The 17,619-nt window shown below is 33.1% G+C and overlaps 1 protein-coding gene across 1 annotated transcript in view; it reads right to left on the bottom strand.

Annotated features, from left to right (window-relative positions):
* FAM172A (family with sequence similarity 172, member A) overlaps nucleotides 1-17,619 on the bottom strand; it is a 364,503-nt gene that overhangs the window by 273,721 nt on the left and 73,163 nt on the right. The window contains exons 5-6 of the mRNA XM_004678134.2: nucleotides 6,765-6,830; nucleotides 1,124-1,315 (exon numbers count right to left, since the gene is read on the bottom strand). Of these exons, the coding sequence (XP_004678191.1) occupies nucleotides 1,124-1,315; nucleotides 6,765-6,830 (258 nt within the window). The remainder of the gene's footprint in view (nucleotides 1-1,123; nucleotides 1,316-6,764; nucleotides 6,831-17,619) is intronic.

The raw sequence follows: 17,619 nt of genomic DNA, 5'->3' as shown, positions 1-17,619 counted from the left end.
ATCTATTAAAAAAATAATTACCTTGATATCACCATTTCAGAGCTAACTGACGATTACAATCATCATGGTATCAAAAAATACCTTTCCATTTTTAAGTACAAAATATAATGATGTAGCATAAAACAAACCTGCACAAACATATTCCTGAAACTTTTTATACAAGATGCCATTAATTTTTATACAACTTTTTATACAAGATGTCATTAATTTTTTTCCTGAAGAAATCTTTACTTAACACATAAAAGAAATCTATACTTTTCAAAGTTTGTCTATTCACTGCAGAATTAACAATGAAACAGATCTGAGGTTACCTGAGGGAGAATGTGGAGGTGGGGAGCATGAGGGGAAGGTATGGATGATGGTAAACAGTTATGAGTGCTTTGGTGGTGGTTGTGGTGTGGTGACAAATCTGAAGAGGCGTGACCCTGTACCTCTAAATCATGTAAAGTGTTGCATACCAACATAACCTCAAAAACAAAAACTGTAAAAACCAGATAGTATGCAAAAGGAAACCTATTATTAAGGTACCGCAATTCTTAGTCAAGAAAAACAATTTTACTATTACAGAAATACAATTTATAATACCAATTTCTAAAAAAGCTCTAATTCAAGTAAAAATACAGTATCAGTAAATATTACAATTAGTTTATATTATATAGCTATGTCTTAAGCTTGAAGCATTTTGTTTGTGAACTCTAAACAGTGTTTTATAGAAATAAGTAAAAAATTGCCCTTTCAATAATAAGAAATTAAAGTAGCTTATCTCTGTTAGTTTCTAATTTCATGCAGATAGAAAAGGTTTATAAAGCCATTGTAAATTTTTTTCAAAAGTATTTTCAATAATACTAATAAGTTTTGATTATTTAAGTCTTATTACATGTAATAGAAATTTTTTAGAATTGAAAATATTTACTTAAAATATATATATAAATTTTTGAATACTTAACATATCATTTTGGTTTTTGTAGTAAATGCAAAATAATGTAATTAATCCTTCATTACAAATAAAAACAACTTAAACATTGTATTTAGAGCATACTTTTGAAGAGGCATGATAAAATAATTTAAACACATGATAAAACAGCTATGCAAAGCCAAAAAGTATAAAGAAAATTGCACTTACATCCATAGCTCTTTTAATAAAAGGTATCTGTGTGCCACTGTCCAGGTCTTCATTTATAATAAGCCTTCTAGCCCACTGACCTGCCCTGACAACACCACTACCATGAATTAAAACCATCAGTTTCTGTGGATTTGTCAAAGCATCCTCACTCATAAAGATAAAACTCTTTGGTTCACTTTCAGTGGCATCTACCTGTAATTAAAAAAATTAAATAATAAATAAATGTTTCCTTATCAGGCACAGAAAAATGAGAAAACAATGATTACTATAACTTATAAAATGGCTACTACAGAATTATAAAAGAAAAAACCTTAAAATATTCATTAGAGATTAATAATTGCAATTAGGTGGATGAGCAAAAAAGACATACAGTTACGAAAAGTGAAAATTCCTCCTAATATTATTGTATATTCAGTGTTTTGTATTACTAGATACTATCCTAATGTTTTAAAAGTATTATTTCAATCACAATCACATCAAGGGGGTACTATTGCTATACTCATTTATAAATTGAAGCTTATAGAGTTTATTTTTTATAAAGATTCATTTATTTATTTATGCATACAGAACTGGGGTATAGGCCAGAGGTGTAGGGGGTTAGAAGATTCACCAGAGACAGAGTAGGAAGCAGAGCAGAAGCCTACAGAGTTTAAATGACTTGCCAAGGTCACTGCAATTAATCTGTAATTCTATAACATAAGTACATTGAACCTCTAATAAAGAACAGAAAAGCCCAATTTGAGAATTCACCTGCTAGAAAAATCATATATTAACCAGTAATATTATTAAACTTTAAAGGAAGCAGAGAGAACTACTTAAAAATTCAAACACCTACTGCTCTGTATAGATGAACTTTGAAATTTCAAAATGTGAATACAGCATTGTATAACAATTATTTTATGAAACAACTTGTATTCTCAAGTTGTGAAAAGTAAATATTTTATTTATTTTGATTGTCCTTTGGTTTAAATTAGATTGTACATGAATTAGATTATAAAAACTAAAAATAGTGTTTAGGAAGTGTAAGTTCCTAACCTTTTATTCCATATGCCATAGCATGTACTTGGTGCTCTTCCATTCAGTAATTATCAGTAACCAGCAATGGAAGCCTTTGTATAACCAGATCAGAAAGTGAAGTCATGATGGCTGATGAATATACACAGGCTCAATTAGAGAGGGCCAGTGAGCAAACTGGCAAATACAAGAGCTCCTCACTTCATTGACAGTATCTAGTCACACAATTAGCAAACTAAAAAATGGAAATTCTAGATACACAAAAAAAAAAGCCCTGGATTTTACATGTTCTCAATCACTATTGCTAGCAAGAGAATAAAAATAAGAGTTCATTACTAAAATAAATGTAAAAAACACAGAATAGTATTAGTTATAGATGCTTATTAGCTATCTGTATAAGCAGAACATGAAAAAATAATTATTTTAGAAAGAAGAACAAGACTTCAGGAGCTTAAAAAAACAAAACCTTAAATGAAGACTCACTTACAATTGCAAACACCTCCCCCAAAAACTTCCTAGTAAATTTTTCTGTTTGGTTTCTTCATATTACATATAGCAATCTCATATGCTTTATTTTATATGTATGTATGTCTGTTTATTAGCCATCCACTCCTTTCACTAGACAGTAGGTCCAGAAAGGCAGACCTTTTAGTTTATATCCAGCTACATTCTTAATTCCTAAAAGAGAGGCTGGCACATTGTAGGTGCTTTCTAAATGAAAATGAACATCTGGATTGAGAAACCTTGTCAAGCATTATTAGTGAACTCTTTTAGATTAATATGTCATCCTAACTGGTTCTAATATTTGCCTGGTTCAGAAAGCATATATTGAAGAGTAACTGATGTAGGGCTATAAAGAATTTTAACAGAGGTATACAATGCTAAAAATAAATAACATTAATTGTATTTTAATTAGCAATAGTTAAGTACACAGGCAGACAGGTATAATGTTTAATAAACATTAGCTTCATTTGCACACAATGTCTAGGATAGCAAATTAAATAAGCAAATTATGGTGATGCCAATGGGTATGACTGAAGTCACAAAGGATGAGAAACAGGAAATCTAAATCTAAAAAGAAAAATTTCCTTTTACTGATGATCATGATATGAAAAGTAGTTAAAGTGGCTAAAAATGATATAAAAAAAAAAATACCAAGTGAAATAGTCAGCATATAATAGAAAGAGACCACAGTGGTTTCCAGTCATTTATTTACCAAAGAGTACAAACAAAAGTGCCCAAGAAAGTCAGTGAGGTATTGACGGACACTGGGGTAACTATGGAAAAGGGTATATAGTCATCTTACTTAAAAGAGATATTTTAGTAAATGCTGTTTATTGTTTCCTTTTTCTATTTCACTAGGCCCCCTGTTAACAAGGAGCTGAGTGGTTTTTTTCTTTACTTTTTTTTTTAGCAGTGAAACAATGACATTTTAAATTCCAGGATAATCAATTTAAAACTGAGTTATTTTTAGAAAATAAATTTTTTTTTTTAAAGATTTATTTATTTGTGCATACAGAACTGGGGTATAGGCCAGAGGCCTCTCACCAGAGGCTTCACCAGAGACACAGTGGGGAACAGAACAGGCAGATCAACGAAGTACACTGCTGAGGGGAGCAGCGGGCGGGTCAGGAGAGGTCTGCCACGCCATGTGGTCACCTCCAGGGAAGGCGGGAATCGAACTCATGCGGAGGATGCTTTAAATTCTCAGTGCTGTGCTTTAACCCGCTGTGCCACCAGGGAGGGCCGAAAATAAAAATATTTTTATACTAAAATGCTATTTAAGATTTTTTACAGCTACATATTAAAATACTTGAACATATGAATAAATTTTTTATTTGAATATCCAAAAACGTTGACCTTGAAAATATGAAAACCACACTACTCAAGGAAAAACAATAAAAATAAGTAATGTGGTGTTATTATTATGGTAGAAGCAGTATTTGAGCTAGTCATTGGTTCATATTCAATCTCAATTTAACACAGAATTATGACTACGGTTGGTAACTATAACTTAGTCTGCATAAAGTCAGAGCTAATTTTAAAGAGTAAAATAATTATAAGAAAAAATAAATTTTCCTTCTTTATTTAAGTTTGGAAATAGCAGAGAAAGCATGCACTATACAAAAAAAGAAGAATTATGTACAATATATATAAACTTAAATTATAAAAATAAAGTTTGGAAATTGCTATTCTAAGTCCCTTACCTTTAAACAACAGTAACTTATTAAGTTGCATTTTCATAAAGGAATACATACAAAAGTAATTCCAGTGTATCATCTCACTTTACTGACAAATCAATTTCATCAAACAACTTTTAACAGCTCATTTTGGTACACTGGTGAATCCTACTAATTGTGATGTTTAAACTAAACATGTCACCAGGAACTAATGAAAAATTAAAGCCAAATTATTAGGCCATTTCATATACCCACTATTCTATACAAGACCGAGAATACAAACAAACTGTTTTGTTTGTGCCTAATTTATATAAGGAAGAGAGTAAACATGAGACATCATCTCAATTCTTACCAACAGGCATTCCAAAAAATACTGTCATTTCAAAAAAGAAAGAAAATAAAGCATAGTTTATCATCAGAAAAATAAAACTGACTATGATGGAAGAGTTACGTAACCTTGGTGGTGAGTACGTTTTGGTAACATACATTTGAATATGTGTGCACCTATACCTCTGAGTCATATACTGTGTTGTATGCCAATGTTTCACTACTGTATTTTTTGGTGTTGGAATTACTTTATTTAGGCTGATGTTCTTTTAGCTTCCTAGATTTGTACATTTATTCCTTTCTCTAAGTTGGGATATTTTCCACCATTTTTTCCTCTAAATATGTTTTCTGTTCTTTTTTCTCTCTGGTATTCCCATTATTTTCATGTTGCCTTTTTTCATAGAGTTGGATAAATCTTGGAACTGAAAGGGATAATGCCAGTGGCATAACTCAGAAGAAGAAAGAACAATACAAGATGGTTCGTCTAATACATAAGACTATAAAGTAACTAAACCAAGAGTCAAATAAAGACAGCATAAAAAAAAAAAACAAAACCTGAGAGTTGATTACAGAACTTTAGTACCAAGGGGGTGCAGAGGGGAAGAGTAAAGACAAAGAGAGAAGGAAGCATGATGGACTTTGGTAATGGACTATGGATAATTTGACAGTAGATGTACTACAGAGGTTGTTCTTGATGGGAATATCCAATTACATTAAATTAAAGAAAAAGAAAACTGGACAAAGTGACAAATTTCTACCTTAACTTTCCAGAAGAGCAAACTCAATATATAGTTCAAATGGAGTAAGAGAGAAGACCTAAAGTCAAAATTAAAGAGATTTGAATAATAATAAAAAAAATAACCTGATATAGTCACCCCTCCCTACAAAAAAAATACTAGAATCTTTATTTTCATGCATTTTAATAAGAATGTTTACAAGCAAACAAGGCTATTATTATATAGAATAGTGTTTTATTAGCTAGTTAGAAGTGCTTGTGAAAATGTACAGCACCATCATATAAGTATTTGTTGAATGAAAAAATATACAAATGTTAACAATGTAGCCTAGCACTTGAAGTTACCTATAGAAAAATTAAATATAAACTAGATTTTAAATAGATAGCAATGAAATTCATCTGTGAAGACAGACAGTATTAAGAAATCCTCAAAGGTCTAGTCACCATCCACTACTATCTAATAAACCCCGTCTACCTGACCCACATACTCTCCCATGCTATTCCACTCCAGTACCCACAATTCTGTTCTCATCAGAATCTACCTGTTTATTTTCATTTTGTTTTGATTGTTACTTTCCTTTATCTTCCACCTACAGAGAAACCATTCTGTATTTGGCTTTCTGTTTTTAACATTTCATTTAGCATAATCGCCTCAAGGAAGGGGGTAGATGGTAACCAGGCCTGGCTTGGGCATGGTATAGTACAAACAGTTATCAATATATGAACATCTTAAAGTTACATAGTGTCTGTAAACCAATGTTACCTCATTTTTCTCTACATATAGATATATAATCACTACCATACATACATACCATATATAACTGTGTAACATGTATAATATTTATACATGTGATATGTGACATATAATCATATGTGGTGTATATCGATAGATACATGTATGTATGTAGTATACATACAGAAAATTGTCCTGCTAAAATGAGAAATAGTGTTATAAAATAGGAAGCACCAGTAATGAATTCTGAAACATGTAGAGGAAACATAGTAATAAAATATTTAATAAAAAATATGAAATAAAGAGATGGTAAATGCCTCATACAACAAAATGTCCATTATTTAAAATGAAAATGCAAAAATAAATTATACTAATGAAATTAAAAAGGGTAGAGGATAGTTCTTTTAAAATCAACATTATAAAAAGATTGTAATAAGCAGTACTTATTTTCTTTACATAGAAATTATTTTTAAAGCTACTGATACAATTGAAATAATATATACCAAATAAGCATTTAATATTACCTTTATCAAGATCATAATATAAAACCATAACATTTTAACATACCATAATTAATCTAATACAAAAGTTTTCTATTACATTGAGAACTATTTATTAGGAAGTATACACATTTTTAAAAATTGGACTTACTGGAATGGAAATTTTTCTCAAATTACAATCCTTTTCCAGGAGCTCATATACATACTTCGTGATGATCTAGATAAGAAAGAAACAAAACATTTAAGATGCAATGCCATCCATTTCCATTACCAAAGTTCACATTAATTATTGTATTATTGCTTTGGATGAACATCTTTCTATCTTGGAATATGTTGCTACTAGAGGCTTTTCATCTTTACTTCCTGCTGCTGTGTACTCTAAAAGTGTGTTTTCTGACTTCAGTATATTAGAATGTTTCTTCTACAATTTTTCCAAAAGTATATATACTATAGCACAATTGCGACTCCTCTGAATGTTTAACCTATCTCTTCTATTCAGTGAGTAAAGGGAACTAGAGGTATTCTAAAGAGAAAAAGGAAATAATCAAGCAAAACCAGCAGATGGTAGACTGCTAACTAGAGGCAGAAATATGGCCCCCAAAGATGTCCAAATCCTAATTCTTGGAAACTGGGACTGTTAGCTTACAAGGTAAAAGAGACTGGCAGGTATAATCAAGGTAAGGACCTGAGATGGGGAGATAGTCTAGGATAATCTGGGTGGTTCCAATCTAATCATAAAAAATCCCTAGAAACAGAAGATTTCAGAACAAATGTGTGTCAGGGAGATGCAAAGTAAGAACTTGACTGGCCATTGCTAATTCTGAAGATGGAGAAATGAGATGAAATGCCAAGAAATATGATGCCTCTAGAAACTGGGAGTTTACAGTTACTGAGGAAATAAGACCTTAATTTACAACTGCAAGGAACTCAAGTCAAGTAAGTAGTAAACAGATTCTTCCTATAGTTAATATATACCAATTAATTTATATTTTAATATTATCTCTAACAATATCTAAAAATACAATTCAGAGGAGTCACAATTCTTCTATAATATATAATACGTATGGGGAAATTGTAGATGAAGCACTCTGGAAATACTGAAATCAGAAAATGTGCTTTTGAAGTACTGTTTTGAGAAAAAGAAAGCTTTTATATATGTTTTGTGAGTTTATGTAGAAGCTGGTCCTAAGTCTTAATACTAATGTCATAGTTATTCAAACCAGGAATAAAGCAGGAAGTAAACCAACACAGATGAAGATCCCCTTTAGAGAGTTGATTTTAGTATGGTGACAGTCATAACTGACTTCTGGTCTACAGAATCATCATATAGTAATATATTTATATTGCTTAAAACCACTATCTTTATGTCATTTTGTTTGAGTAGCAATAGAAAAAGACACAATTTCCATTAAATAAAACAAGGAGAATAATGAAAGAGATGCCTGGAATAAAAACAATTGTTCAGTAAGTTTTTTAAGCAGTCACTTTAAGGAGTATTTCTTCCTTTAATCATCTACACACAGTATCTCAGAGAATATTTTTAGCGGTAACAAAGTCAAATTTTATAAAATAAAATCAGGAGATACTCTTTTTTGTAGAAAATTAAGATTCCAATTACTTTGGTGTTATATTCTGTAATTTGTAATTTAAAACAGAATTCCTATCCTACTGTCTTTAGGAGTCCCAAATTAATTCTTTTATGTATATGTATTTCATTTTAGAACAAGAATATTAGAAATATGCTAGAAAAATGCCAGACAGATTTAACTTGTCTGGTAATGGGATTTCAAAAGTTACCACACTGTACTAGAGTGAGTATTGCCATATTTTAAAGTAGCAGTTAAAATTATGTTCATTTACATTTTACCAAAAGGTAACAGTACTATAAAAATGAAAGAATAAACCAAAAATACAGTTACACCAAAATACTTATGAAGTTACATAACAGCTTGCCACTTCTTAGAGCTTAAAACAAACGTTTACTATTAAAACTTCCTACTATCAAGGAAATTATAAAATGCACTTCCTTTAAAGCAATAATAAAACAAACTTCCTCAAACCCAAATGAATTAGACTACGCTAAATACTTGAGACATAATTTGAAAATTAAAAAATTATTTTGGCAATATGTATGCTTTATGTCAATATGAAACACAATACCAGAGTCCACTCTCAACATTCTTACCATAGGCTAATACAAACTAATTCAAAACTTAATTCACATTTGACTTTGAAATATTTTATAGGACAAGTGTCTGTTGTAGAATTCATAATATTATCAATATATACTCTATCTGCTAGCCATACGAGTGAGTATCTGGCACACTGAAGGTACTTCAAAATGTTACACAAATTCATCACATTTTCATCCTTCCTACATTTTTTGAGAAATACAAGTGTTTCAGATTTTCAAGAATTTTTTTCTATTTTTGAATCCAGGCTTAGTAAGACATTATTAAGGAGTCTTTGCATTTCACCTTACATATGGGCACAGTATGCATTTAGGGAAACCAACAAATAAAAACTTACTAAAATAAAAAAATCTTGGGCCCTCCCTGGTGGCACAGCAGGTTAAAGCACAGCAGTAAGAAGCTAAAGTCACTCCTGCCTGCCAGGGAGATGATCCACATGGTGCAGCAGACCTCTGCTGACCCGCTTGCTGCTCCCCTCTGTAGTGTACTTCCTCTATCTGCCTGTTCTGCTCCTCACTCTGTCTCTGATGAATTCTCTCACCACCCCTGCCCCTCTGGCCTGTACTCCAGTTCTGTATCACAATAAATTTTAAAAAAAGATCTTGTCCCAATGCACTTAACGTTCAAATACATGGAAGTTGCTATGTGGAAAAGAAAAGGCTAACGAGATCAAGTTGCTCTAAAGTAAAATCTTCATTTCAATAAGAAACATAGGAATTTCCAGTTTCTGTTCTGACATACAAAGAGCTTGGCAGCAGTCAATTCCCATCTTCACAAATAGGCACCAAAAAAAATGAACAAATTGAAAATCAACAACTCCTATTAGAGTCGTCAGAGATTTGATGTCATAGGGGAAACTGCTGCCTTAGAAACTGAGAGACTGACACAGAGAATCAGAGCTTACACAGTGCAAAAGTCCAGGAGCAGAAGTTATCAATTGAAGCCAGGAACACTTTCAATTATAATTAATTTGTTATCGGAGACTCAATACTGACTAGCTTAAAATAATTATGAGGTTTTCAGTCTTAAGTAGAAGAGTCCTCCTAAACTTTTATGAATGTTCCTCTATGAGCCACATTAGGTTACCACTATGAAGACTAAAGGAAAATCACCTGCTGTCTCCAGCAGAGGAAATGGAAAATTAACCCTTGAAATACACCAGAACTCTGTTTTGCCTAATCTAACCTCCCTGAAAAGGCAACTATTTTACCAACCCTTACTGACATGAAGGAAGGAATTGCCCAGCTGAGGCTCACTAAAAGTGAGCTAAATCATGGCACTATAGACATTTCCTTCCATCCCTTCCCATAGTGCTTCCACATCAATAAAACTCTTAACAACAGAATTTCCAAGTAAAGGAACAGCAGACTCATAAACTAATTAAGATCTCTAAAGGGGAGACCAAAGCAAAGACTTTAGAGTAGTCTTTCAATTTTGGATAGCAGAGCTACAGCAAATAGCAAATCTAACTGCTAGCCAGATGAACAGAAGACCTGACACTAAAAATTCACTTGCCCAAGTTCCTTTTACTCAATACATCATGTTCACTTTTTGGGGGAAAAAAACTGTAAAAGGTAAAAAGGAACAGTTCAAAGAGAGAAAGTATTAAACTAGATTAAGACATGGCAGAGAATTTAGAATGATCAGATTGGCATTAAAACAACCATGACTAATATGTTAAGATATTTATGGGGGAAAGTAGGCAACATAAAAAGAACAAATAAAATGGCAGAAATATGAAAACAATATCAAAATGAAGTACTAAATCAAAAACACTAAAATAAAATAAATAAAACTTTTGAAGGGCTTAACTATAGACTGGAGATGACCAAATAAAGAAAATATTTCAAGATAATATTAACTGAACTTCCAAAATTGAAAAGCAAGGAGAAAAATAAGAATGAAGAGATAGAAAATCTAGGACTTGTGGTACAGTTAACAGAAGTTTTAACATACGTACATATATACAAACAAAATTTAGCATATATGTATGGTTAAACTTTTGTAATTTGCTTTGAAAATATCAGGAGGAGGAGAAAGGAATGGAGAGCCATTTGAAATAATATGTGAGAATTACTTAAAACTAACAAAACTTCAAGTTTTGCTACCATGAACTCCAAAAAGGATGAATATAACAAAATCTACATTAAGTCATAACATTAAAACTACACAAAACCACTATGGGTGCTTTGGTGGTAGGAGAACTATGGTGACAACATCTGAGGGGGGAAATCCTATACTGTCAGTCAGAAAAAATTCACTTTATTAAAAAATTATAGAAAACCAAAGACAAAATCTATAAAGAAGCCTTCTGGTGAGGGGAAGATGGTGGAGGCATGGGAGAGAAGGTGGAACACTTTACTAACACAAGAAAAAGGTATGAACTACAGGTCAGTTTTCTCTTAGAAGCAATGCAAAGCAAAAAGAGAGTAAACCAAAATATTCAAAGTGTTGAAGAAAAAAAGAAAACACCAGTGTAGAATTCTGTATCCAATGAAGTTATTCTTCAGAAGTGAAAGAGAGCACAAGACTTTCTTAACCAAAGTTAAAAAGTTTTTGCAATCACACGTTCCAATAAAATGTTAACAGAAATTATTGGGAAGGAAATTCTATAGGTCAGAAATGTATATGTTCCTAGAGTGTTAACAAATAAAGGTAAAATAAATATTTTCCTTATTCTTAATTGACCTGAAAGGTGACAGTTTGTTAAAAAAAAAAAAAAGTCACAATATATTTGGTGGTTATAGCCTACAGATCAGTAAAATGAATGTCAGCATCATTATAAATTACAAGAGATAAGAACTGACAATGCTCCATCACAAAGTATTCATACTTGATTTTTGAATTTATTTTTTATTATTCATAGCACAAAGTGCTCATACTTATCCCTGAAGAAATGTAATTTAAAAGAAACACTGGAAAGAAAAAAATTACATCATCTTATAATTTTCCTGGATTTGTTTTAAGTAGTAGTTGTATAGCTAAAAATAATGGAGGAGATGGAAAAGTAATGAGAAGAACGTGTACACAGCTTTATGTATGTGTGTGTATAAATCTCCCCCATAAATCTCTAGTAGTCCCATCTTATCTAATTTCTCATTTAAGGCTATTGATTTTTTTTTTGATTTTCTGCCTGCCGATCTTTCCCTTGATATAAGTGGGTACTGAAATCCTCTACCATTATTATGTTGTGGTCAATGCCTGGCTTTTGGTATTTAACAGTTGTTTTATGCATTATGTTGCTCTAGTGGTGCGCATAGATAGATGGATAGACAGACAGACAGACAGATGTATTGTATCTTCCTTATACATTAAAACTTTAATCATTACATAATGTGCATGCTTGTCTCTGTCTCTTGTTAGCTATTTTAAATTGACATTTACTTTATTATTTAAGTATGGTTTTCTGATCTTTGTGGAGTCCCATTTGCTTGTAGGACTTTTTCCAGTAATTTACTTTGCACCTAATTTACCTTTGGGTTCAGATGGGAATTCTATAGAAAACAGCAGATCAAATTTTGTTCGAGGACCCAACCACCCACTCTGTGCCTTTGGTTGTTGAGTTCAGTCTATTTACAGTTAGAGTGCATATCGATACACAGGTATTTGCTATCATCATGTTATCTACAGAATTCTGGTTCTATTTCCTTATTTAATCTTATGTGGATTTTCTTTGCTTTGAATTAGATGAGTTTTTTCTTTCACTATTTCTTGTAGGGCAAGTCTAGTGTTTCCAAACTCCTTAAAATTGTATTTTTCTGGGAAGGCTTTTAGGTGAAAGCTAGCCTTGTAGAACACAGTATTCTTGGTACTTTTTGTCTTACAGTTTTTTAATAAATCATCCCATTCTCTTCTTGCATTAGTTTCTGCTGCAAAGTTTGGCATATGCCTGATGGTAATATCTTTATATGTTATCTGCTTTTTTCACCTCTAGTTTTTACCTCAATATTCTTTGTCTTGAACTCTTACTACTTTCACTAGTGTGTCGTTGCATTTATATATCCAGCTGTTCTTTCACCTTCATGGATGGCATATCCAATTCCTTGCCCAGATGTAGGAAATTGTCTTCTATTATTTCCTGTCTCCCTGTGCCCGCTTTCCCTTTTGGAATACCCATTATTCTCACTTTGGCTTTCTAAGTGGTGTCAGCTATTTCTCAAATTGCCTCTTCATTTTTCCTTTTTAAATGCTTTCTTCTCTCTGTCCGTGCAACTAAGTCCTTAGTGCATTATGATCTACAGAGTCAATGATTCAATTCTATCTTTGAGCTACTGGACTTTATACCTTTCTCTAGAATGTTTGATACAATTTATTGAGCTCTTTACCTCCTGAATTTTTGGTATTTCCTGATTTAAAGCTTCATTCGCTATCTTCTATTCATCAACCTTATTTCTAAGATCACCCATTTATTTTTCTGAGTTTTACTGCATCACTTTGATTAGCTTTTCTGAGTTCTTTTGTATTTCTGTGACTTGTCTGAGTTTTCTTCTATCTAAGTTTCTTTATTAAATCCACTCTACACTCTTTATCTGATAGGGATATATAATCTTCAATCTTTCTGTGTCTGGATTCTGGAGACTTGTTCCTACTTTGGGATATCACACACTCTTGAGGTCTTGTATTTGTATCTATGCAGTTGTCTGTCACACCTGGGCAGGGCCTGCTGCATTGCTTTCCAGGACCTACTAGTAATGGGATTCTCAGTAGGGCTTGTAGGAGCCTATCACAGTGGGTCTACTTTCTAGTCTTGTCTCAAGGGTTTATCTTAGTTATGACTGGTTCCTGGCCCCAGTGAGGCTTGCTGAAATCTGTGGATAGCTATTGTGGCAGGATTATTTCCTGGATACTCCAAGAAGCTCACTGCCTGCCTTGATGGATCTGATTCCAGGTTCTGACCTGCAGCTCACCAGGTCCGCACCAATGTCTGTAAAGGTGCAATTTGGTGGAACAGATCAGGCACCCAACCAGGGCTCCCTGTGGCTGCACTGATGTCTGTGAATGCCTGCTCTCTCAGGCATTCCAAGGCTCACTTAGGCTACAAAGATGTCTGTGGAGGTCTGCTTCTAGATTCGGTACTGGTACTTACCCTAAACCTGTGAAGGGTTACTGAATATGGGCCTAGCCACAGTTCCTCTCCACTGCTTACAAGGTATACTGGCCTGCACCCCTCTAGGTGAGCTACTTGCTCATTGGGGTTCTCCTCCTCTGATGTTACTGCTCACTCACTAGGGTTCTTCTCCTTTGATGTTATTCAGATGCAATGTATATTGTAACTGCTTTGTTTTACTGTTTTCTGCCACAATCCATTTGTCAGACTATACCATAGTTTAATCAATTGATTTTTTAAATGTTTTACTATTTCTCAAAAATATTCATTAAAAAACACAAATAACCTTAAGCATTGTTTATTAAATTTATGCAAATTACATATAGACAAAATTATTATCTTGGGACTTGGAATCATTTAAGATAAAGATCCACCCTGTAAGTTGGCTAAATATTAAAAAGGATTATCATTTCTTCTCTTTCAATGTCCCATTTATTTAAACTTTAAATTCTATTCTATGTCCCTTCTAGGGAGGGGTGAAAGAGGGCAGAGATTACAGGAAACAGAGAGGAAGAGATGGAAAAAGGAAGGGGGAGCTGGACAAGAGTGGAACTGAGGGACAGATTAAAATAATAAATAAATAAAATTTCCTAGTAATCAAGGTTTAATATTATTCAATGATGTCAGTTTGGTTGAACCTAAAAGGGCTCCTCTAGCATCTTTACATTAAAGAGACTCATATGAATGGCAATGAGTTGTCTAATTAGAACTAAAGCACATTTACCCTGGGTGCATATCCTCTTAAGTCAGAAATTTTAAATTTCACTAAAATTATCTACATCTCATCCTTATTTTCCCCCTTAAAACCTTTTATATTTCATTCTTGATGGATACATGTTAAAATTCTTAGAAGTCTTTTGAAGTCACTGCTTTTCCAACATATCTTTGAAATAAAACTCATACCGCTAACTCTCCATTAGCATTCCCTGGATAGCTACTCTACATCCCCAGCTGTTCTTCATTTAGATCAATTTCACATCAATTGCTCTCAGATTTTCCATTTACCTGAACTGAAGAAGTGGCTTCCTTATTTTACACCATCTTTTCTTCCCAATAATCACATCTTTAAGATCGCTTACTAGAGCAACAAATAGTATCCACTATTGATAGCTCCTCCTAGTGATTTTCAAGGCATCTCAAACTCATTATATTCAAAATTAATCCACGCATACATGTCTAAACCTATACTTCCTCAACTCCATAAATGGCATGACCAGCCAACCAACTGCTCAGTGAGTAGCCTAAATGTCTTGATTCCTTCTCCTTCTGCATCCTTTTGCAATCAATCATCAAGACCCTCAGGCTAATATGGAAATTTTTTCATATCTCTCCAACTCTACCATCACCATTCTAGTTCATTCAAGTCTATCAATGTTATTATCACTTCCCTGGATAGCTTGTGTAGCCTCTAACCTCCTTCATTTATATCTAATACTAGTTCCTTCAGATCTTAACTCCTGTTAACAGACATTTTACTCCTTTAAAAATGCAAATGTAATAGAGTACCAGTGTTATCCCAATAAGGCCTCAGTCCTTAAAGCCTGTAAGGCCTTGCCAATTTAGTCCCCATCTGCTTCTAAAGTTTCATCAGAAACTATTTTCTTTACTTATACTCTATATAGTGCATTTCAGATTCTCAGCTGTACCAGAATCTTTTTCACCTCATGAAGCTTTACAAATAATATTACTTTGCCTAGAATCCTCACACAATTCTTTGATTATTCATTTTTAAAGTCTTCCTTGCCTGATTCCAATATATCTTCATCTTATATTCCCCTTAGATCATTATTAAAGTCATTTCAAGATTTACAGGAGAAAAGTGTATGCATATGTGTGTATGTGTGTACACATAAATATTTGTCTTGGGTGAATGTCCAAGGCACAGCTTATGTTATACGAATATATATATATATATATTTTTAAATAAGCAGTAAAGATAATAGCAAATACATGCATAGCACTCAAAATGACCTAAGTTTTTTTTTTTTTTTTTAAATTTTGGCATAAATGACTGGGGTATAGGTCAGAGCATACAGGGGCAGTGAGAGGACTCACCAGAGACAGAGTGAGGAGCAGAATATGCAGACTGACAAAGTACACTGCTAAGGGGAGCAGTGGGCAAGATAGGAGAGGTCTGCTGCACCATGTGGGTCACCTTCTGTGCGGGAATTGAACTCATGCAGAAGTAACTTTAGTTTCTCAGTGCTGTGCTTTAACCCACTGTGCCACCAGGGAAGGCCTTATTTTTTTTATGTTTTAATTGAAGTAAGGATTTATAATACTTTATATGATTTTCAGGTAGAGGTTTAAGCCTTGTTAGGATACCTGTCACCACTCCTACCACAAGTGTCAAAGGTCAAGACAAAGAATATTTTTAGGCAACATCTGAAACAGTACTTGAAAAAATATACAGCCTACTCTTGACTCCTGGCCTTAAGTACAGTCCCTTCTTCTTTGCAATATGTCATAATTCTCCTTTAGCCTACAGCAACTCATGTCCTCCCTGTTGCACTAAAGTGATATTTGAATATCAGAGGGGGTGATAAAAGTTATTTTCAACTTAAAAATATAAACATTAATAAAAATTATCTCAAAGTCAAATAGACATATTTGAATGACTGTACCTTTGTTTCCCATGTTTATTAGCTTCCTCAAGGAAAGAGACTATAGTTCCCACACCTAATGTCAATAAATACATGAAAATAAAAGCCTTAACAATAGATTTTAGTAAGCCAGAAAAAGAAACAACCTATAAATCAGATATTATACATGAATTAATAAATTTACTACAAGTTATTGACTCAACCTAGGGAAAATCACTCACATAAACCATTATGTGGTTAAAAAAAAAATGATACAGGCCCTCCCTGGTGGCGCAGCGGCTTAAAGCACAGCACTAAGAAAGAAGCTAAAGCCACCTTCCACATGGGTTCGATCTCCGCCTGCCCCAGAGGTGACCCACATGGTTCAGCAGACCTCTTCTGACCTGCCCGCTGTTCCCCTCAGCAGTGTACTTCGTTGATCTGCCTGTTCTGCTCCCCCACTCTGTCTCTGCTAAATCTTCTTACCACCCCTGCACCTCTGGCCTATACTCCAGTTCTGTATGCACAAATAAATCTTTAAAAAAAAAAAAAAAAGATACAGACCGATAACATCAGGACAGACTGTTGTACTATCCAAAAGCTTCAAGTAATTTGTAAAACTGAGATAACATTGGCAATGGTATTACAGATTAATTATGCCACCTTTTTTTTTTTTTCAAAACAAGGTTTTTATTCCCTGTATTAATAGCAGCAATAAAAAAAGATACTATTTTCACCACTTTCTGTCTGTACATGGAGAGTCTTAACAATTTAACATGAAAATCTTTCTTGGGCTAGAAAACAGGACACTTCTATTCAACATAATTATGCAGAGTCTACCAAGGACCAGTATTATAAAGAAGATGAGCTATCTTAAACCAAGTGATACTCTTTCATAATGACTCCACTGAGGGAGAGAGAAGAATTTTTTCCAATCCTCTTATTTCTACCAGATTTCAAGATTAAAAGAAATTGTATAAATTTCAGTTTCCAGACAAAGTGAAATCACTGATATTTGCATTTGTCTTCTCACAGTAATAAATTGGTAATTTTATAAAATGTATTAACTATCTTAAGATGATGAGAAAGCAGATAGTAGAGATCTATGTTACCTCAGAGAAGGAA

This window comes from Condylura cristata, unplaced genomic scaffold (assembly GCF_000260355.1).
Source record: "Condylura cristata isolate star-nosed mole 26May11 unplaced genomic scaffold, ConCri1.0 scaffold00007, whole genome shotgun sequence".
Classification (NCBI taxonomy): domain Eukaryota; kingdom Metazoa; phylum Chordata; class Mammalia; order Eulipotyphla; family Talpidae; genus Condylura; species Condylura cristata.
Note: the sequence above shows the minus strand (reverse complement) of the source record. Positions and strands in the feature narration are given on the sequence as shown.